General features: G+C 44.0%; 1 protein-coding gene across 1 annotated transcript in view; it reads right to left on the bottom strand.

Annotated features, from left to right (window-relative positions):
• LOC117266445 (TGF-beta receptor type-2-like) overlaps nt 1-11,264 on the bottom strand; it is a 63,646-nt gene extending 52,382 nt beyond the window's left edge. Inside the window, exon 1 of the mRNA XM_033641657.2 lies at nt 11,035-11,264. Within this exon, the coding sequence (XP_033497548.1) occupies nt 11,035-11,122 (88 nt within the window). The 5' untranslated portion in view covers nt 11,123-11,264. The remainder of the gene's footprint in view (nt 1-11,034) is intronic.
• Nucleotides 11,265-23,052: the final 11,788 nt, after the last annotated feature.

Below are 23,052 nucleotides of genomic sequence, written 5' to 3'. Positions count from 1 at the left end.
TAATGACTTCAAGGAAGTAGCAACACGCCGTGTCAGTAGAATGGATAGCTCTAAACCCAAATTGCATGGGATGGAGTAGACTTTCTTTATTTAGGTGAGCTACTAGTTGTTCAACAACAACATTTTCAACAACTTTTGAAATGGCAGGAAGTATACCGATCGGCCTGTAGTTGCTTACCTCCTGTCTGTCACCTGCTTTGTATACAGGAGCTATAATGGTCGTCTTCAGACTGCTAGGGAATATGCTTTCATCCAGCGACAGGTTGACAATACCAGTGATGGGCATTGTTAAATCATCTTTGTATTTTTTAAGAACAAGATCAATTCCCCAAATATCCTTTGCCTTTGAATTGGATAATGAGGAAAGAATTATACTTACCTTTGCCTCACCTGTATGATTAAAATTCAGTGCATTTACTTCACTTATTAAATTCAGTGGGAGCTGAGTTTCTGTAGAGTTGCTACTCATTTCTAATACAAAATTAATAAAATATTCATTAAAACTATTTGCAACAGTCAAACTATTATCTTATATAATCCCATTTGACTTAAGTTCCAAAGGTTCACTCTTGAGGCACTCTTTTCCTATGAGTTGATCAATACTTTTCCATAACATTTTTGTATTCCCTTTTGCCTGTCTTATTATCTCAAGAAAGAAACTGGCTTTAGCCTTCCTAAGATAAGACTCAGGACTGCTGCTAGTCTCCTAAAGTGACAGAGCGGTGGCGAAATCCATGTAACACAGATACTGAGGGGAAAAAGCAGATTTTGTCTCTGTTCTCAACCTGTGTCTTGGGCTCTCATCAGCTGTAGCTCGCCAACAGTCCCTGACAGGTCCAGATTTTTAGTATGCTGAATATCTGGAGTGTGTCTGTATTGTGTTGGTGACTTCTCGCCTCACATTTTTGAGCAGTTAGCATTCGAGCACCAATTTTGTGAGTGTGGAGCCAACACTGATTTGCGTCTTATCTGGGGCCTCTGGTGGGGAGATCCAAAAAATATTTTTAATTATTTTAAATTAGTCGCAAATCAGGGCTTAAGTTGTAGTGTTAACTAGGCATAATGCAACATGGTTCAAGATCTTCCTTAAAGTTGAGGATGACATCGTTGAAGCTTTGAGGATGTTTTCAGATAATTTAAGAGTAACAGAGGAACAACAGAAACACTTGACTAGGTTTGTGTGCTTCCTGTTACTCAAAAGGTATCGCAAAAAGAAACATGCCAGAGCTGAGATGGCACATTTTGACCAGTATAAGGCAGAGAGTAACAAGCTACCACCTGCAGAGGATGCGCGGAACCAGCTGTAGGAACAACAGCCTTCTAAACTCCTCCAGAACCCCGATTATAAGTGAACATACAAATTGAGAGGCCGCTCGGAGGGTCAAATGTTTACACCCTGCCCCTGGTCTCACCCTGGTCTTGATGAACGCTCCCTCATCCGGGTGCCAAGAGGGGTAAAAAGGTCACTTGAGACCCCTCCAGGTCCCAGATGTCATTAACGTCTTAAAATAATTCAGCTTGGGGCAACAGACTTGATTAAGAATTAGACCAGGGTCTGTGGACAATGCTTCTTAAGTGCACCACATCCTGTCCCTTCTTGTCATCCCGGGAAATCACACCATCTAATTCACAACTGGGTGAAGAGGACACTGAACAGATGTTAATGTCACAAATTAAGTATGCGTTCCTGATCAGAAACCAAGTTTCTATTCCAGAAGTGAAATTATACATTTTTCTCATGTTCTAACATTGTAAATGTACATACTCCTTGTTTGTTAGCTGAATGATATTTTTTCTTTTTTTCTGTAGACCAAAGCATTAGGAAATTATGAGTTTAGGTTTTTAATCCCTCATTTGACATGGAGCCATACTGCCATCTTGTGACGGTAGTTAAGGAGGGTTCCCTTAAGGAACTTTAAATATGGTTGGGTTGATTAATCAACCTGTTTTCATGAATATGTGTCTTCTCATTTTGTTTTACTGCAACAATAGGTTAGTCTAGAGTGTGTGTTTATGAAACAGTTTATACCTTTATTCCGCTGATATACGTGGTACAATAATTGTATTAAACTTAATTGGATGTTAAGAACCAATTCGTCAATGTCTATCGCGCTTTGGCACTGTTGGAGGTGCGACAGGCAGCGATGCCCAGCAGGTATCCCATTACCTGTGCTTACACCTAAAGGCACGCTAAGCACCACTGGGCGTCACTTCTGTTTCCGTTCAACAATGTTATCAAACACAACGGAGCTAGGTCACCCCTAGAGTCCTCACAACACTTTCGGAGATCCAAGGGGAGAGGAGGTAGCAACAAAACTCCACCTAATGAAGGCTTACGGCGCCCCAGATTCAAAAGTCCAAAAACAATAACTGAAACCACAAAATATCTCCATACTGCTCGTCCGTAGTGATCCAAGTGTCTTGAAGCCCCGACATAAAAAGTTGTTTGGAAAAACGTTATTTGAACTCTGTTTTTAGCCTCATTGCAGCCTGTAGCTCTGGTCTTGCGCTGGCTGGTTGACACCATAGACATATATATATGTCTATGGTTGGCACAGACGGGACCAAAATGTTTTCGTTGTTGTTTGCGGAGCCTGGGCTGCCTACAGTGACTGGACTTTAATAGAGTTAATATTATTGTTTTTTATTATATTTTAAAACTGTTAATAGAGTTCATATACCTATTTATTTCTAGGTATTTCTAATTTGCCTCAGCAATAAATAAATAAAAACCTTGTTTTTATTATAATTTAAAACTGTTATACAAAATACTCAAGCACTTCTGAAAGGTGGCCCATTTGTGCCACTTTTCAACCTCCATAAAAAGACTCATATTTTGAGGTATTGGTTCAGGCACCACTGAAGCACCGGTAGCGTTTTAAAAGTATCGGTTCGGCACCGGTATCGGAAAAAACCCAAACGATACCCAGCCCTGGTGGGTATCAAAACTGTCTTTGAGAATGTCCCAGCCAGCCTCATCAGGCAGTTGGCTGACATGGGAGGGTTGTTGCCTTGATTAGGCTCACCTAGGCTTCCAGGCCATAAAAGCTGCCTCATGTGTTCACTTGGTCTATCCCTTCCTTCAGCTGACATCCACTGGGCATCATTGCTTTTGGTTTGCGCCTTCAACACCTCTACAGCACACCTGACACACAGCCATGCATGGCTTTCATAACTGACTTTTCTGACCTACACACTCCATTGGTTATAGTTAATTGTTAATTGTAGTTTAATAAATTCTGCTTGTTTCAAGTAAATCTTTTGTGTGGACTCCCTACTTGTCATATTCACTGAGCTGGTTTGTGACAAACTCCCCAAAAATTTTGAACGAAATCCATAAGGAACTGGACTAAAACCTATTTATTCAATTTTATTTATTCATTCTCAAAGAGTCCTCAAACCCTGACCCCGCTGCTATTCTACAAATGATCTCAGTGTAGAACCTGTGCATCTTTCACAACAACCCCCCACTGTCAGAATAACTAACAGTAATAATTAAAGCCCCCCTCTAGCCAGTTTTACTTCTTTCTTAAACAGAGAATGGGTGTGCGTGTGATAGCTGGATATAGTCCATTACCATTGAAACACGAGCACAAATTCGACAAGCTCTGAAAAACATGGTGACTCTCTCTTTCACTTGCTCTCTTCTTTACCGTCTGCTCCTGCAGCAGTTGTCGGTTGTTTAAGTGATGAAGTGCCATCTGGCTGCATGCTGCACCGGGGGGCCGCATCGCTGCACGCTGGCCAAAGTCCAACACAGGAAGGATAGATATGTTGCCAAGTTCTGCTGTTTGAAACTGAGTAATGGCTGTTTTGGAGGTGCACCGTTCACTAGGGCTGTGACGGTATGTATTTTTTCTCACCGCAGTGACAGAGTGACACCGGTGAGCAACAGCTGCAGCTGGCTCTGGGACAGGTACGCTAGGTCACTCGGTAAAAGCAAACAAAGACACGACACGGACGATATTACTCACTCGACTGAAAGCTGTCCATCAGCTCCTGCAGGCCTGGGGCGTTTTTTCCAGTTTAACTTAGTGATTGCTGAAAAGTTTTCACTCCTTGTGATGCACTCTCTGCGGCGGTTTTCCTCCTGATGATATATCTCCCCAACAATGGTAGCACCGAATCCCATTCTGTGCAGCAAAATGATTCCACCTCCGTAGGAATATGTTAGCTAGCCCCGCAGCTACACCACCAGTCCTCCCCTGACCTCTGTCTCCCCTAGGCCCATTGCTGCTCCGCCGTTCCGGAGGATTCAGCCTCTCTTCTCGCCCGCTCAGCATCCAACACCTGGAGTTCCTCATCTGTATGCTCTGGCTCAAACAGGTATGGCTCTGGATCTGTGTCCGCTACAAGAAACTCCTCAAAATCGCGTTCAAAGTAGTTCATTGCAGCTACTATAGTCCGGAGATATCGTTAGGCTAAATAAACAACTGAGTTTTGTTTACAGGCTACGTCTGTGCCTGCTCACCGGTGTATCCCTCCGCAGATCACAGCGCCGGACGTACTGACCCCATTGCTAACCGCTGAGACCCAGCCACTGGACGTACAGACACAAAAACGATATCCATCATGTTGTCTCAATATGAAAATGATAGCGAAAGGGCATAACTCCCAAATCCTTTGAGTATTCTTTTAACATTTGGCTTGGGAACCAGATCCGCCGCCGTGATGAATCACCTTTTTTTTTTCTTTTTTTTTTGTGAGGTGATGACCTCTTCACCGCGGTAGGCATCACGTGACCGCGGTATTGCGGTGATGCAGTTATTGTCACAGCCCTACCGTCCACCAGCATGAGCAGCTCTCGCTTCAGCTAGCAACTCTGCCCTGGGCAGCATTGTGATTCTTTGAATTTTATGATCTTCTGATGGGACTTCTCGACTTTTTGACTGAAAGTTGTGTGCTTCCTAGTGTCCATACCTGTACAAACTGTGAGATTTTAGCAACCTTATTAGTTTAGTGCAAGCTAAAGCTTGGGTAAGACACTAATTTGATGTATGCAGACTGTACCATGACAGCGCCTATTGAACCGCAGGTTATGACATACGATGCAATAGCTTCCCATATTGAGTAGGGGTTGTTTGAATTTAATGTCTAAATAATTACATTTGCAAGGCGAACATGAAGTACATTGTGAATACTTAGGCCATCACCCAGAAACAAACATTAATGAGAGGAGCAGCGATCAGCATGTAAACCGGCTAACCAACACACGCTGCAGCATGAACTCAATAAATAAAACCTCTATGGGGAAGAAAATAACTCTCTGCTCAGTCTGTTTTGCCTTAAAAACCCTGTGCTTGGCCTGCCCAGTGTCTTGGTTTTCAGTGGTGCTAACAGAGAGGCTGCTCGCAGCTCCTCTTCCGGCAATAACAACACAGCGGCTGTGGCAGAGCACTCCCCCCATGTTATTCTGGAGGACATATCATACAGGCAAGGCTTCTGCTGCCACAACTCCACAAGGTTTTCCTCTTTGCTGATATCCCACATATTTTTTAGCTAGTTTTGCCTCCATGGCGAGCTGCTATCTGTCTTTTTGTTTGGGTTTAGCGCCAGTGTGTCATTTCATGCTGCAATGCTATTGATTGGTTAGTAGACGTAGGTCATAACAGCAGTGACACAGTGAGATGGTCATTCCAAGTCTCTGACACTGTCAGAATTTTATTCCAGACCGTCTCATTGCAAGACCGCAACAATGGACCTCTCTGACTGTGCGACATAGGACCACTGTTTTAGAGCCACGACCAAAGATATTGCCACATTTCTTTCACGATGGTCATCTTTGGTCTGGGACCGCCAAAAACTGCACAGTGTATACAACGCTTTAGAGGCTGGTGCTGCTGGACGGTGCAAACTTTCAACATGTCCCAAATCTGCATTTCAGACAGTGGACCTCGGTAATATGTCTATCCATCCTGCAGTGCCCTGTGGCCGAAGACAGTAAAGAAGAGAGCGAGTGAAAGTCAGTTTCTGCCAGTGGGATTTTGTGTAATTCACTGTGCTGAATGCAGGTATTCACACCCCAAAGGCTACAGATGCCATTATGAACATAAACAACACATTTAACTAAGGTGGAGGACACAACTACACAGAGCGGTATTACTAAACCGATCATGCTACAGTTATGGAAAAATACATGATAAAGTGACTGGCTCGCTTACAGTGATGTGTATAATGTTTATAACACTACACCTGACAAATGATTTGCAGATTCTACTATAGTCATACGTCATCCTCTCGTTCCAGTAACAACCTTCTTGAGCACAAAATTAAGTTAGTCAAAGAACACTTAATTTCCATTTGCAGTATTATATTCGGCCTTATGGCTCTGTTCTGGGGCCTCTCCAGACCCTTCTCTGCCCTTCCACGTGCCTACATGGAAAGCCTAAGAGCAGCAGCAAAGACCCTCTGGGAAAAGAACTGAGCAGCATCAATGACAAACAGAAATGTCACTGATAAGTCAGACAAAACATGAAAAGGAGGAGCTGGGGTGGAGGCGGGTTGCAAAGTGGCTTAAAGAGGAAACAGCAACAGTAGGCAGACCAAAGCAGTTTAAAAAGGGCACCCTGAATGATAATTGCTAATTGGTTGCATAGAAAGGAATCATGTGATCCATCAACTGACTTCCTTCCATCAATCAGCTGGTCCATCAGTTGATTGGGCTGCTTGAGATCAGCTGATGTAGCTGGGATGTGAACTGAGCTTGATATCGTGTTCCGTCTGAACTAATGCTATGCACTATTTATTTGTCAAAAAATATTTGGCGAAGAGTGTAACTAATCAAAGTCAGGACATGACTCAGAAAAATACAAAATATAATAAAAATGCCAAAATACACTTGAAGGGGGCACTTTGTGCCAGCTGTGTATGGTATTTTATTTTAATATACTGTATATAATAATTTGCCAATATATACAGTACAGGCCAAAAGTTTGGACACACCTTCTCATTCAATGCGTTTTCTTTATTTTCATGACTATTTACATTGTAGATTCTCACTGAAGGCATCAAAACTATGAATGAACACATGTGGAGTTATGTACTTAACAAAAAAAGGTGAAATAACTGAAAACATGTTTTATATTCTAGTTTCTTCAAAATAGCCACCCTTTGCTCTGATTACTGCTTTGCACACTCTTGGCATTCTCTCCATGAGCTTCAAGAGGTAGTCACCTGAAATGGTTTTCCAACAGTCTTGAAGGAGTTCCCAGAGGTGTTTAGCACTTGTTGGCCCCTTTGCCTTCACTCTGCGGTCCAGCTCACCCCAAACCATCTCGATTGGGTTCAGGTCCGGTGACTGTGGAGGCCAGGTCATCTGCTGCAGCACTCACTCACTCTCCTTCTTGGTCAAATAGCCCTTACACAGCCTGGAGGTGTGTTTGGGGTCATTGTCCTGTTGAAAAATAAATGATCGTCCAACTAAACGCAAACCGGATGGGATGGCATGTCGCTGCAGGATGCTGTGGTAGCCATGCTGGTTCAGTGTGCCTTCAATTTTGAATAAATCCCCAACAGTGTCACCAGCAAAACACCCCCACACCATCACACCTCCTCCTCCATGCTTCACAGTGGGAACCAGGCATGTGGAATCCATCCGTTCACCTTTTCTGCGTCTCACAAAGACACGGCGGTTGGAACCAAAGATCTCAAATTTGGACTCATCAGACCAAAGCACAGATTTCCACTGGTCTAATGTCCATTCCTTGTGTTTCTTGGCCCAAACAAATCTCTTCTGCTTGTTGCCTCTCCTTAGCAGTGGTTTCCTAGCAGCCATTTGACCATGAAGGCCTGATTCACGCAGTCTCCTCTTAACAGTTGTTCTAGAGATGGGTCTGCTGCTAGAACTCTGTGTGGCATTCATCTGGTCTCTGATCTGAGCTGCTGTTAACTTGCGATTTCTGAGGCTGGTGACTCGGATGAACTTATCCTCAGAAGCAGAGGTGACTCTTGGTCTTCCTTTCCTGGGTCGGTCCTCATGTGTGCCAGTTTCGTTGTAGCGCATGATGGTTTTTGCGACTCCACTTGGGGACACATTTAAAGTTTTTGCAATTTTCCGGACTGACTGACCTTCATTTCTTAAAGTAATGATGGCCACTCGTTTTTCTTTAGTAAGCTGATTGGTTCTTGCCATAATATGAATTTTAACAGTTGTCCAATAGGGCTGTCGGCTGTGTATTAACCTGACTTCTGCACAACACAACTGATGGTCCCAACCCCATTGATAAAGCAAGAAATTCCACTAATTAACCCTGATAAGGCACACCTGTGAAGTGGAAACCATTTCAGGTGACTACCTCTTGAAGCTCATGGAGAGAATGCCAAGAGTGTGCAAAGCAGTAATCAGAGCAAAGGGTGGCTATTTTGAAGAAACTAGAATATAAAACATGTTTTCAGTTATTTCACCTTTTTTTGTTAAGTACATAACTCCACATGTGTTCATTCATAGTTTTGATGCCTTCAGTGAGAATCTACAATGTAAATAGTCATGAAAATAAAGAAAACGCATTGAATGAGAAGGTGTGTCCAAACTTTTGGCCTGTACTGTATACTGCAGAGGCTTGAGAGAGGCTCTGCCAGGAGCAAAGAACTGCCTTTTTCTTTATTTTTATCATTCATTGTATTCATTTAATTTTTATTTATTCATTGACTTTAGTCCACATTTAGAGAGTATGATAGTTTAGTGAGTGTAGAGCCCTGTGTGAAGCCAAGGTCCCTCAATCTAAAATAGGTAACACTTCTCCTGAGCAGTGCAATGAAAAGATGTGTATGGAAATAAGAATCTTCCTTCTCTTTAGCTAGTCCTGTCACTGAAATGAGGGGAGACAACTGGCAAGAGGCTGCGCAGGGCTACATAACTGCCACAGCAGGTGACTAGCTCTCTCCCTCTGCTCCTGAAAGTTATCCTCCCACCCCAACAACTCTGTCTTAATCCTCTCATTCCTTCTGTTTTTATCCTCCTCCCTTAATTCCCTCAGGTTCCCTCTCTCTCTCTGCCACCTCCGCCTCCATCCATCCGTCTTTTTGACCCTGGAGTCAGCGAAGTGAGTTGAGAGGGGAGAGCATGAGAGGAAGTTGACTAAAAATGGTAAAAAATCAAAGGGAGACACTTCAGTAAGGTTAAAGTGGGTGACCCCTTCTCTCCTCCCCTCCCCTCCTCTGCACACTGAATCCCAATAAAGTCAGTGTAAACACAGTGGGACTGTGGGCTTAGCTGAACTGAACAGTGCCCACACACAAACTTTTTCACACAGAAAAAGAGAGCTCTCTCTCTCTCAAACTGCTGAATTCTTCGGTCTCCTCAATAATATATATGTACATAAGTCAATAAATCAGCTACAGCACAACCCCTGCGGTTCCAAAAAAAATCTATTTATCCATTTCAACTTTTACACAGCCTCCTTTTCCCTTTCAACTTTGATTTTTGATTGGCACCTTTCAGATAGTTTGTGTCCAGCACCATCTTGTCTAAGCACAAGGACTGGGAGACATACAAGCACATAGTGGACCCTGCCCAGACACTAGGATTCCCTGGAAAAGGAAGGAAGGAACCTTCCTGTGACAGCCCACTGAGCGGATGGTTACAGACATCAATTGAAAGCAAACAAGGAGAGAAAAGATAAAAACAACAGAGTCCGTCTGCTGTGTTTGGATAACCAAAATGTCAAGCTGCTCGGGTACTGGGAGGGTGGCGAGCAGCTTCCTCTGGGCCAAGGTGCTCTGGAGAAGTCAGAATAACAGGGAGTGCGTGTGTGTGTTCATGTGTATTGGTGGGGAGTATGAGGGCATGTGGGTGTAAGTTTGTCTATTTGTGACACATACAATGGAGCAAGACCACACTGTCCTTCTGGTATTTGGGATTTCCAGATTCAAAATAGGCCCCACTGTGGGAGGAGGGCAGGAACAAACAGCAGACAGGGGGGGAGAAAAAGAAGAGGTTAGAAGGGAAGGAGAATGGGGACAGCACATAATGTGTATTCACAGCAGCTAAGGAAGAATTTTGCTTGTCATTTTCATGTTCAGTCTGCCCACCTGTCAGCGAGCATGGGGAAGTTTCAGTGGTTAACTGAAATGGGAGGTGTTTGGTATGACAGATGGAAATTGGCCAAGTCTGTTTAAGTGCCATTGTTAACACATACAATTACAGTGTATAGGAGGGAAAGTGAGACTGCTAGCATACAAACTTATAAGGAGACATAAACAAATAAACCCCAAAACACCTTTTTACATATCATGCAGGAACTGAGGAACTCACTGGAACATTAAATACAAAGTCATACTGTGAAGCCAAACACTGATTAAACATGTATTTAAAACTCTTGTGGTAATCCATAAGTTTACAAAGATATCAAATATAAGGAGATGTGTATAAATGATGCACAAGACATGACACATTTTGTCATAAGTGTAAGATGTTCAACAAAAGGCACAGGAGATGCAGAATAACATATTAAACTGGAAGTGTAAGGGTCCAATAAAAAGATTAATATCTTTACAAGGAATGTGTTTTACACTTAATTTCAAAATGTGACAACAGAAACAACCTCAAAAGTGTCATTGTTAGAAAAGGTGTTTAAATTGAGCTTTTGATGTACTGAGAATTACAATTACTGACCAATAGATGATCAATTCTACCAAGTAACTTTTCTCAAAGTTCTCAAATGTGATGAGATTTAATGGAGGGAAGAGAGTCGTGTAGCTGGATGAAAAGTCCTGTCATAGTGGAGAAGATCTGCCTAATGTTCTATGTGGAAAACACTTGTACTGTTTTAAACGAGGGTAACAGTAAGCAAATATAAGAGGCTTCCCAGCAGTTGGAGCATAACTGAGCAGTGTGTCAGCCGCTGTCTGAGTCACCTGTTGCGCCTGGATGTTTTCGGCTCTGCGTAACGTGCAGGAACGTTTCCCATGCTCATTACAACAACAGGCTCCAAGTTTGGTTCAGATACAGAGAGAGTGACATTAGTGAGCAGTGTAGTGAGCTCACAGCGATGAACAAACAGAGCGTTGTCAAAGTTTAGGATATGCATAACTCACCAGCAGTCCCGGGCTCCAGCAGCAGCACAGGAAGGAAAAGGAAAGATAAAGTTCCCCGTAAAAATAAAGACCGGCGCTGTCCATCCATGTTTCTCTGTCCTCTCCTCTCACATTGACGGTAAAGTAAACGACAGTCCAACGGAGAAATGAGTTGGACGCGTCCGCTGTGCTGTGTGCTCCACTCCGCTCAGCAGCTGGAGACTCACTGCTCAGCTATCCAAACGCACGCACTGTATAGGCTACACACGCGCGCGCGCTACTCTGACAGGAAACCAAAGGAGGGAGGGAGGGAGGACTCACTCTCTCTTTTTCAGTGTGTGTGTGTGTGTGTGTGTGTGTGTGTGTGTGATTAGTACATATCCAAATATTAGAAATTGGACAATTAACCAGCTCTGTATACCCAGCGACATTTTTTCAGTTGGAAAGAAACGTCTATGGTCAACAGTGAAGATGTTCAAAGGTTCAAAAGTGGAAGTTTTTTCACGACTATTTAAGGTTGATAACACGTTCACATTTAGACCATATTTCACCGTTTGCAATAGAGATTTTTCATTCTCTGCAGTGTGCAAATAATGGTCTATTGTCATTTTGGAGCCTAACTAAGAAATCACATCCACATTGTTACTGACCCTTTAAGGAATGAGCAGAGACACAGCAGGAAAATTTGAGAAACCAGAGGTATTTATTTTAATGTTTAAGCTGAGTACACACAACTTCTGTCAGAATCCCTGTGACTGTTTATTTTGTGCAAGGCATTGAGTTCTGAAATGCAAAATATAGATGCTTTGCCCTGCCTTTTCCAGACTGACCTAATTCTAAACCCTGTAAACACACTTACTCCTACAAAAACTGTATTATATTCCTGAATACTTTTTTTTAACTATGTCATCTAATTGTTTTGTTTTGCTCACCTTTTTCTAATAATTTCAATGCCTAATGTTTTCATTTCTTATGGATGAGACAGCACCAATAAAGCAGCACAACATGAACTGCAGAGGCACTAAGGCGCGCGCTGCAGATGGATGGCAGTAGCTGCTGGGTCCTTACTTTACAAGTAACCTATCTTGAAGCTATTAATATGTGAGGTGCATAATTATGTACAGTGTTTGTCTGGAGTGGTGCTTTTTTTTCTTTCAGTTTTCAGATGAATACCTAAAATATGAATCAATCCTTGATGTGAAGACTGATACTGCATCTGCGACAAACCAGGTGTCACTGTTGGTCGCTTGGACAGTGACTTCCAGTGTCAGACACCGATGAAAGACGTCAGCATGATATGTTATTGTTTAATGACGCCTGGCGGTGTCAGGGGGAAATGAAGGGGGACAACAATGAAAGTAAAGGTGGTAGTAGTCCTTGTAGGGCCGGTGGGAGGGGTGGTGTATGGTTCCAGCATCCACTGACTTTCCCCCAGGAGGCCAGTGTTTGCTTCCCATAAGATTGTAAAGCCAAACCCAGTTATTTTTTTTCTAAACACAACCATGTGTGTGTGTTGGGTAGACGTAACCACGTGCACTTGTTGTTGAAGCAAAAAAAAAAAAAAAAGGAAATTTGCTGTGTTGAACCATGTGGTGCATTTATTTTGAAAGAGACTGTATGCAAACTCTACATTTCCTGTGAAAATGGAAGTGTATTTTGAAAACAGACAGTGCTTGTAACAGGCTGAAGATGACACAGAGTCCAAAAACATCAACAACCAACGCACCCAGGGTACCTTGCACGTCATATTCCAATGTGAAAAGTCTGACCTAATGTCAATATGTGACAAGGTCAGAGTGAGAATGTGTGGTCTGTGAAGGCTGCCAGTCTACAAACTGCGTGCAAGCTCACTGAAAATAGTGGCAGGTCCCCAATCTCACAGGATATTTCAACACTGTTTATGCTTTTTATATTTTTTGTTACTGTAGATAAGGTGTAATGGACTTACTAAGTCATTTATTTTTCAAGCAGGCAATGTTGAAGACTACTGCGTAACCTCAAACATGTTTCACTCTGACACAGAAAGTAAAATTGTCATGGTATGAACATAGATTCTGAACATTCACAGAAATAACAATATTTATTTGTGTTTAATAGAGGATAGTATGGGTTTCCAGTACTTAATTCTAAATCAACTAGAAAAGCACTCGGAGAGGGCAGACCTCCACCAAGCAGCTCGGATTTCCTGCCATTTTATTATTTTATCCACTTCACTTCAACCGATCACCACCAAAATTTTATCATCTGTTCCTTGTCCCATTATCAACCTTTCCGTTCAGAACTTTTGGAGTTATTTTGCAGACAAACAAACAAACAAACAGACAAACAGACCAACACCGGCGAAAACATAACCTCCTTGGCGGAGGTAATTACACTGTTGCACGTAATGTGTCTCACATGAGAGACACATGAGGTTGATTATATAAAACATTTTAAATAACTACTGTCTTCTCTTGAGAAGGAGGAGTTTGTTAGGAATGTTCTGGAGGTGAAAAGAATGTCAGATAGGTTGATGAGTCTGAAGCTAGAAATTGAAGGTGGGATTTTCATTGTTATTAGTGGTTATGCCCCACAGGTAGGATGTGAGTTAGAAGACAAGGAAAAGTTCTGGAGTGAGTTAGATGAAGTGATACAGGATATCCCTGGAGGTGAGTGAGTGGTGATTGGTGCAGACTTCAATGGACTTGTTGGGGCAGGGAACAGAGGTGATGAGGAAGTGATTGGCAGGTTTGGTATCCAGAATAGGAACGCAGATGGACAGATGGTGGTGGACTTTGCAAAAAGGATGGAAATTACTGTAGTGAATACTTTCTTCCAGAAGAGGCAGGAACATAGGATGACTTATAAGAGCGGAGGGAGGAGCACACAGGTGGACTACATCTTGTGTAGAAGATGTAATCTGAAGGAGATCAGTGACTGCAAAGTCGCGGTAGGTGAGCGTGTAGCCAGACTGCATAGGATTGTGGTGTGAAGGATGACTCTGGTGGTGAGGAAGATGAAGAGGACAAAGGCAGAACAGAGGATGAAACGGTGGAAGCTGAAAAGGGAAGGGGGTGTGTGGTTTTCAGGGAGGAGTGGAGACAGGCTCTGGGTGGCAAGGAGGTGTTCCCAAATGACTGGACAACGACAGCTAATGTTATCAGAGAGACAGGTAAGAGAGCACTTGGTGTGTCATCTGGAAGGAAAGGAGATAAGGAGACCTGGTGGTGGAATGAGGAAGTGCGGGAGTGTATACAGAGAAAGATGTTAGCTAAGAAGAAGTGGGACACTGAGAGGAATGAAGATAGTAGACAGGAGTACAGGGATATTCAGCATAAGGTGAAGGTAAAGGTGGCAAAGGCCAAACAAAGGGCATACGATGACTTGTATAATAGGTTGGACAGTAAGGAGGGAGAGACTGATTTACACAGGTTGGCAAGGCAGAGAGATAGAGGAGATGGGAAGGTTAGGTTAGGGTGATTAAGGATAGAGATGGGAATGTATTGACAGGTGCCACAAGTGTGATGGGAAGATGGAAAGAGTACTTTGAAGAGTTGATGAATGAGGAAAATGAGAGAGAACAAAGAGTAGAAGAGGTGACCATTGTGGAGCAGGAAGTAGCAAAGATTAGTAAGGATGAAGTGAGGAGGGCAATGAAGAGGAGGAAGAGTGGAAAGGCAGTTGGTCGTGATGATATACCTGTGGAGGTATGGAAGTGTCTAGGAGAGGTGGCAGTAGAGTTTTTGATTAGGTTCTTCAACAAGGTCTTAGAGAGTGAGAGGATGCCTAAGGAATGGAGGAGAAGTGTACTGGTGGCGATTTTCAATAACAAGGGAGACGTGCAGAGTTGTGGCAACTACAGGGGGATAAAGTTGATGAGCAATACAATGAAGCTATGGGACAGAGCAGTGGAAGCTAGACTAAGAGCAGAAGTGATTATCTGTGAGCAGCAATATGGATTCATGCCAAGAAAAAGTACTACAGACGCAGTTTTTCCTTTGAGGATGTTGGTGTGATAGAAGAGTACCAGAAAGATTAAAAGGAAAGGTGTATGAGACGGTGGTGAGACCAGCGATGTTGTTTGGTTTAGAGACAGTGGCACTGAGGAAAAGACAGGAGGCAGAGCTGGAGGTAGCATAGATGAAGATGTTGAGGTTCTCTTTGGGAGTGACGAGGATGGATAGGATCAGGAATGAGTACATCAGAGGGAAAGCTCATGTTAGATGTTTTGGAGATAAAGTCAGAGAGGCCAGACTGAAATGGTTTGGACATGTTCAGAGGAGGGATAGTGAATATATCGGTAAAAGGATGCTGAGGTTGGAACTCCCAGACAAGAGGCCTAGAGGAAGACCACAGAGGAGATTTATGGATGTAGTGAAAGAGGACATGAAGTCAGTTGGTGTGAGAAAAGAGGATGCAGAGGATAGGGTTCGATAGAAGCAGATGATTCGCTGTAGAGACCCCTAAAGGGAACAGCCGAAAGAAGAAGAAGAAAACTGTCTTCATCTGAGAAATGTCTAAGCAGTATTATTCTCCTCAGGTGCTGTGTGACATTTCTCTCAGATGGGCACATATGGACTGCCTGGAATCTGTCCCTGTGAATCTAAAAGACAATTATCATTACTTGAAATGCAAATAAAAGCAAAAAATGTTACACTTCCCTGAGGGAAAAATGTTTCTTTGAAAGACATGTTGGGGTGTAACAGTTCACAAAACTCATGGTTTGGTTTGATATGATACAGGAGTGTCATGGTATGGTATGTTTTAGATACAGCAAAAAAGTAGAAATGCCAGAGAAATTACCTTCAGACAATCTTTAATTTTTACCATCATAGTCCATCCATCCATCCATTTTCATCCGCTTATCCAGGGCTGTATCACGGGGGCAGCAGGCTGAGCAAAGCACCCCAGACATCCCTCTCCCCAGCAACACTTTCCAGCTCCCTCTGGGGGACCCCAAGGCATTCCCAGGCCAGATGAGATATGCAATCCCTCCAGCATGTTCTGGGTCTACCCCAAGGCCTTCTACCAGTGGGACGTTCCTGAGACACCTCCAGCGGGAGGCTCCAGGAGGCATCCTGGTCAGATGCCCGAACCACCTCAACTGACTCCTTCCGACGCGAAGGAGCGGCGGTTCTACTCCGAGCACCCTCCGGATGTCCGAGCTCCTCACCCTATCTAATGCTGAGCGCAGCCGCCCCACGGAGGAAACTCATTTCCGCCGCTTGTATCCGCGATGTCATTCTTTCGGTCACTGCCCAGAGCTCATGATCATAGCTGAGGGTAGGAACGTAGATGGACCAGTAAATCAAAAGCTTCACCTTCCGGCTCAGCTCCTTCTTTACCACGACGGACCAGCGCAGCGCCTGCATCACTGCAGAAGCCACACTGACCCACCGATCCATCTCACGCTCCGTACTACCCTTACTCGTGAACAAGACCCCGAGATACTTGAACCCCCTCACTTGTGGCAGTAACTCTCCCCCAACCCGGAAAAGGCAATCCACCGGTTTCCAGCAGAGAACCATGGCCTCAGACTTGGAGGTGCTGACTCTCAAACCAACTGCTTCACACTCGGCTGCAAAACGCCCCAGTGCATGGTGGAGGTCACAGTGTGATGGAGCCAACAGAACCACATCATCTGCGAAAAGCAGAAATGCAATTCTGAGGTCCCCAAACCGGACCCCTTCCTCCCCATGGCTGCGCCTCAAGATCCTGTCCATGAAAATCACAAACAGGACTGGTGACAAGGGACAATCTTGGCGGAGGCCAACACCCACCGAGAACGTATTTGACTTTACACCAAGTATGTGGACACAGCTCTCACCTTGGTCATGGACAGGGACCAGATGGCTTGTAGCAGCGAGCCTGGCACACCGTACTCCCGCAGTATCCCCCACAAGACCCCCCAAGGGATGTGGTCGTAAGCTTTCTCCAAGTCCACAAAGCACATGTAGACTGGATGGACAAACTCCCACGACCCCCCCAGCAGCCTCGCATGGGTAAAGAGCTGGTCCACTGTTCCACGGCCAGGACGGAATCCACATCCTCCTCCTGAATCTGAAGTTTGACAATCAGTTGGAACCTCCTTTCCAGCACCTTGGAGTAAACTTTACCCCGGAGGCTGAGCAGTATGATACCCCAATAGCTGGAGCACACCCTCTGGTCCTCTTTTTTGAAGATGGGAACCACCACCCCGGTCTGCCACTCTACAGGCACCGTACCCGACCTCCACGCAACACTGAATAGGTGGGTCAGCCAAGACAGCCCAACAGTGTCCAGAGCCTTCAGCATCTCAGGGCGAATCTCATCCACACCCGGCGCCTTGCCACTGGGGAGCTTTTAAACTACCTCAGCAACCTCTGCTAGGGATATGGGCGAGAGTTCCCCCGAGTCTTCAGGCTCTGCCTCGTTCACGGTGGACGTGGTGACTGGGTTTAGGAGGTCCTCAAAGTGCTCCTTCCACCACCCAACGATGTCCCCAGTTTGGGTCAGCGGTTCTCCATGTCTGCTGAGCACAGCCTGAGACAAACCCTGCTTTCCCTTCCTGAGTCTGCCAGAACTTCCTTGAGGCCAACCGAAAGTCCTTCTCCGACCGCCACAGCTGCAGCCCCTCTGGCCAACCGGTACCTGTCTGCTACCTCCGGAGACCCCTGGGCGAGCCAGACCAGAAAGGCCTCCTTCTTCAGCCTAACGGCCTCCCTCACCACTGACCATCATAGTTCTCTCTCTAATATCTATGTTATATTGCTGTGAAAATATCAAAAATTTCTATTTCAAACAACTGCATTTATTGAAGCGTTTTACTGAGTTTACTGTGTCCTTTGTAACGAACTCTGTATGTCCCAAACATGTTTAACTGGGACGCTGGCTGCTACAAGCCATGTCGTCACACAACAGTGAGATCACAGAGCTGACATGAGGGTGAGATGACGCTGTCATAACTATGACATGACACTGTCATGAACTTGTCATAAACATTATGTACATGTCATAAATGTTTATGACTGCTGTCATTAAGTGTCATTCGGTTTTTGTAATGAGAAGTTGACATTGTTTGGGTTGTCTTGATTATGACAACTTGACATTAATTAAAGTGACATTACCAGAAATTGTCTTTGTCGTGACAAGTTCACATTAAATTTGTTTGGGATGTCCTTATTATGACAACTTGACGTTAACCAGGATGACATTACCAGGAGATGTCTTTGTCATAAAAACTTGAACTTGAACTTGAACTTAAACCTCATATTCCCAGATCAGTACAAATCCTTATTCTAATCATTATTCTAATATGGAGGACATACACAAGATCTCTCTTTTATGCTCTTTAATACAACAAAGCCGGCAGCAAAGTTGTGAAAATCAGCCCAAACAGCACTTCACAGAAAAACAGAAAAATGTGTCAAGAACAAGGCTACAGTACTGACAGTATGCAAAATGTCTTCAAATACAGTTATGATTAAAATGTTCATTGGAAACTTTTATCATCATTAAATGTATTTCTATTTTGAGACCAGAAGATAAACATCGTCAAACTGAATTTCTTTACAATACAACAAAATAACTTAAAAGAGGCTGTCTTTCCAACCATCTAATGCAAACATGAATTTGTTCAAAATAATATCAATAAATAAAATAAGATATTGGCCTTCACCATCATATCAGACAATGATGAGACTTCAAAGGAAAACAACATTGCATATGAAATGTAATTTGAACTGTGCATTTGACAGGCCTGTTGGGATTCACAGGGCTACAACAGCTCACAGCTCTTGCTCCAGCTGCTGAGCCGCTCACACCTCTTTCTGGCTGGGCCTGGACCAGCACAGAGGCCCAGACCCTTGCTCCATAGCCCAAACCACTAAAGGGAGGGCAATTGATCATAGACTCTCTTGCAAACACAAGGTTTGCAACTAGCTTTCCAGCAACAAGGAACTAAGTGAGTTACCACCCAGCATCTAACTCTGCTAAACCCTGAGCGACCTGCTTCCTCGGAGTTTCACCTTTGGAACAAAGGACACAACAAAGACTGCACCTGGAACCATCTTCCCAGCCTTCTTCTGCCGGCTAACAAAGCAGTACACCACCAAGTGACTCATTCTCCCATCCATTCAAGGATTGGTAACGTAACAACTGGGCATATCTTATCACAGCTTTACAGGCTTATCTTATCACAGCTTTACAGGCTAAGCAAGACGATTTAATTTGTTATATGTGATTTGATGCTGTTTACTGAGTTATTGTTGTGATAGTTTGCAGTTAGGTCATTGATTAGTTGGCTTCGCCAAAGCTAAGTGTTTAGTTTGCTAATACTGTTCACAAACAGATTCTTGCACCCAACTAAACAATCTCTGCACTAATCCAGACCGTTTGCAACACAAATCACATTCACATAGACTGATTAACAAATAGGCTTTCAACAGAGCTACACCCAAACAGGCATCTCAAAGTTCCTGCTTCTTTTCCTTTGTCTTTGTCCTGACCACACGGTTAAGCAGACCTCCCCCGATCTGAAGCCAGCTTTGATTCGGCCATCTTAGTTCTCTGTTGTCAGCCATTTTGTTTTGTAGGCCAAATGGTCCTTTGTTTAACATCCATCACATCCACCTTTGTCCCTCTCTCTCTCTCTCTCTCTCTCTTGCACACACACACACACACACACACACACACACACACACACACACACACACACATATACACACCAAGCTTGTATATAGTTAGTTAGAATTTGTGTGTTTTGGTTTGCTTTGCTAATTTGTCAATAAATATAATTCTTTGGAATCATGCCTGCTGTCTGTTTAATGTTGCACAAGAGTGAATGAATAGTCAACCTCTGCTGCGTCAAGAACTCTGAAATCCTTCAAGCGTTACTGTTAATTTTGGTTGTTGTCATTAATTTAATTAATAATCAAAACTCCAAATTAATAGTTTAGCGTATTTTATGAGACTGATATCTTTAACTGGCTATCATTTTTCCCTTTACGGGAATGGTGCCCCACAAGGTGATTTATAATTATTAATTATTATTAATAATTATTAATTATTTCCGATAGCCAATTAAATCCCTACATATTTGGTGTCCCTTGCTGAGACCTAATATATTGACCCCTACATATTTGGTGCCGCCATTTGAGGTAAATATATGTTGATCCCAACATATTTGCTGCCTCCGTGTGAAGCCCGAATTTATGTTCCCAACAGGCCAAACACACTCAACTCACTGTAGCTCACTCACCAAACGGGCTTTACAGCACATTTTTCTATCTTACTGGACATGCTTATCAAAGAAGTGGTTATACCTCATGTGGAGGAGTCTCTCAAACTGTTTGTCAGACAACCTTATCCTACTCGGAGTCAGCACAAGACTGCCCAGGCTAAAGAGCCTTTCCGCCGGTGCACTAGAGGGTGTTGCTGTCTTAAATTTCATACATATAGTCTTTATCATGGGGGACATGGTTCAGAATCTCCATCTCTGACTCCGACTTCAAATAGTCAATGACTGCTGGAGGTGGGGATCTGTGGCGTATGTACATCCTGCTCATCGTAGAGGGAAGCACGGCATTCAGTGGTCAGCAGTGTTCTTAAAGCATCTCTCCTCTCCTCTTCTTTCAGCCACTGCACTTTAAACTTTGGCAGTGTGACAGCTGCAAGGAGAGCATCTCTGCTGTCTAACACTGACCCAATTGTGTCTTGATGGCCTGTGAATGCAATATAGAACGATTTGATAAGATATACTTTATTGATCCCCCAGGGGGGAAATTCAAGTATCACAGCAGCACAAGGCAAAATCAAAGGACATTAAATAGAATAAGATTAAAGAGAAAAAAAAATAGAAATTAAAGATAATAATAGATAAATAAAAGATAAAATAAAATTGCTACATCAATAAAATTGCTACATCAGATGAATACAGTGACTAAACAATGGCAGACAAAGTGTTAAATGAAATAAAGTGACAGGTGGCAGATAAAGTGTCATTATTGGACAAATGCAAGATAGGTCCGTTCAGAGCTGGAGGTAGCTTAAGCCAAACCGCTGTGCTGTCTGATGGCGGTGGGCACAAAGGAGTGTCTGAATCTTTCAGTTCTGCACCTGGTTGGGATAATCCGCTGGCTGAATGAGCTGCCCATCAGCCACAGCTCATCATGCAGGGGGTGAGAAGGATTGTCCAGGATTGCACAGATTTTGTCCTTCACCCTCCTCTCAGCAACTGTCTCCAGAATGTCCAGGTCCAGTCCCACCACAGAGCCTGCTTTCCTCACAAGCTTGTTGAGCCTGTTGACCTCACCAGTCTCAACTCCACCCCACCAGCACACTTCAGCAAAGAAGAGTGCACTGGCAACCATAGACTGGTAGAAGGTCTTGAGGAGCCCACTACAGACGCCAAACGATCTGAGTCTCCTCAGGAAGAACATCCTGGTCTGTCCTTTCCTATAGAGGGCATCTGTGTTATGAGTCCAGTCCAGTTTATTGTTGATGTGGACCCCAAGGTACTTGTACAAGTCCACCACCTCCACCTCCTTGCCCTGGATGGTGACTGGCGCAGATTGCCTCTGGTTCCTCTGGTAGTCCACCACCACCTCCTTAGTCTTGCTAATGTTGAGTTGAAGGTGGTTTCGGTTGCTCCACACGACAAAGCCCTCAATCAGTTCTCTGTATTCCTCCTCATCATCATTGCTGATGCATCCGACAATAGAGGAGTTGTCAGAAAACTTTTGGAGGTGGCAGGAACCAGAATTGAACTGGCAATCAGAGGTGTAGAGGGTGAAGAAGAATGGTGCCAGAACAGTTCCTTGGGGCACCCCGGTGTTACTTGACACCACCTCAGATACGCAGCCATCCAACCTGACGTACTGTGGCCGGCCTGTGAGGTAATCCAAAATCCAGGCAGTGATGTCTGGGTGAAGTTGCATATCCAGCAGCTTGTCTCTCAGGAGGCTAGGTTGAATGCTGTTGAAGGCACTGGAGAAATCAAAGAATATGACTCTCACAGTGCTTCCAGCACTCTCCAAGTGAGACAGAGCCTTGTGAGTGAGGAAGATGATGGCATCCTCCACACCAATGTGCTACTGGTAAGATAAACTGCAGGGGGTCCAGGAAAGCAGAGAGCAGTGGCCTCAGGTGCTGAAGAACAAGCTTCTCAAATGTCTTCAGCGCCACCGTCCTGTAGTCATTGAGAGTGCTGGGATGTCCTTTCTTTGGTTCTGGGAAGATGCAGGAGGTCTTCCATAGGCCAGGCACCTTCCTCTGTCAACTGAAGCTGTCGATGAGCAGGGGGAGGGAGACAGGTGCTGGGGAGGGGAGCAGAGTCACAGCAGAGGTGTGAATGGGTACAGTGATGGTGGGTGGGGACTCAGATCCACAGACAGAGCTCACAGGGGGGGTTGTTGTGTCAAACCTATTGAAGAATAACTTTAGCTCTGTTGCAAATTCTGGACCACCTTTGACTCCAGGTGTGGCTTTCCTACAGCCTGTCATTGTCCTCATCTCATTCCACACCTCTTTTGTGTTGTTCTGTCCCATCTCAGCCTCAATCTTCTCTTTGTACAGTAGCTGTTCAGTCTCCTCTTCAGCTCCTTCTGAACAGCCCTGAGTTCCTCATGATCCTTGGACATGAACACCCTCTTCTTTCTGTTAAGAAGGCCTTTAATATCTTTGCTGATCCATGGCTTGTTAGAAAAACATGAACCTTTTTTGTTGGGATAATGTTGTTGTCGTCACAGAATTGTATGTAGTCTGTAATGCAACGAGAGAGACCCTCCATGTCATCGCCAAAGACTTCTATAAAAAGACCCCAGTCTGTGACATTAAAACACTCCTGCAGTGCCTCCTCTGTGTCGTCAGACCAGAACTTAACAGTCCTTATGCTGGCCGCCTGCTGTTCCACCATCAGCCTGTAGGTGGTGTCAAGGAGTATCAGGTTGTGGTCTGAGTCACTAAGTGGAGGGAGAGAAGAATAATTATATTATTATTATTAAAAGTTTATTTATTTGGATAAACCCTTTGAGGTGAATCACCTTGTTTTTGAGGGGGTCCTACAAACAGAAATACATAATG

The sequence above is a fragment of the Epinephelus lanceolatus genome, chromosome 10 (genome assembly GCF_041903045.1).
Source record: "Epinephelus lanceolatus isolate andai-2023 chromosome 10, ASM4190304v1, whole genome shotgun sequence".
NCBI classification, from domain to species: Eukaryota; Metazoa; Chordata; class Actinopteri; order Perciformes; family Serranidae; genus Epinephelus; species Epinephelus lanceolatus.
This window is presented reverse-complemented; position numbering and strand designations above follow the sequence as displayed.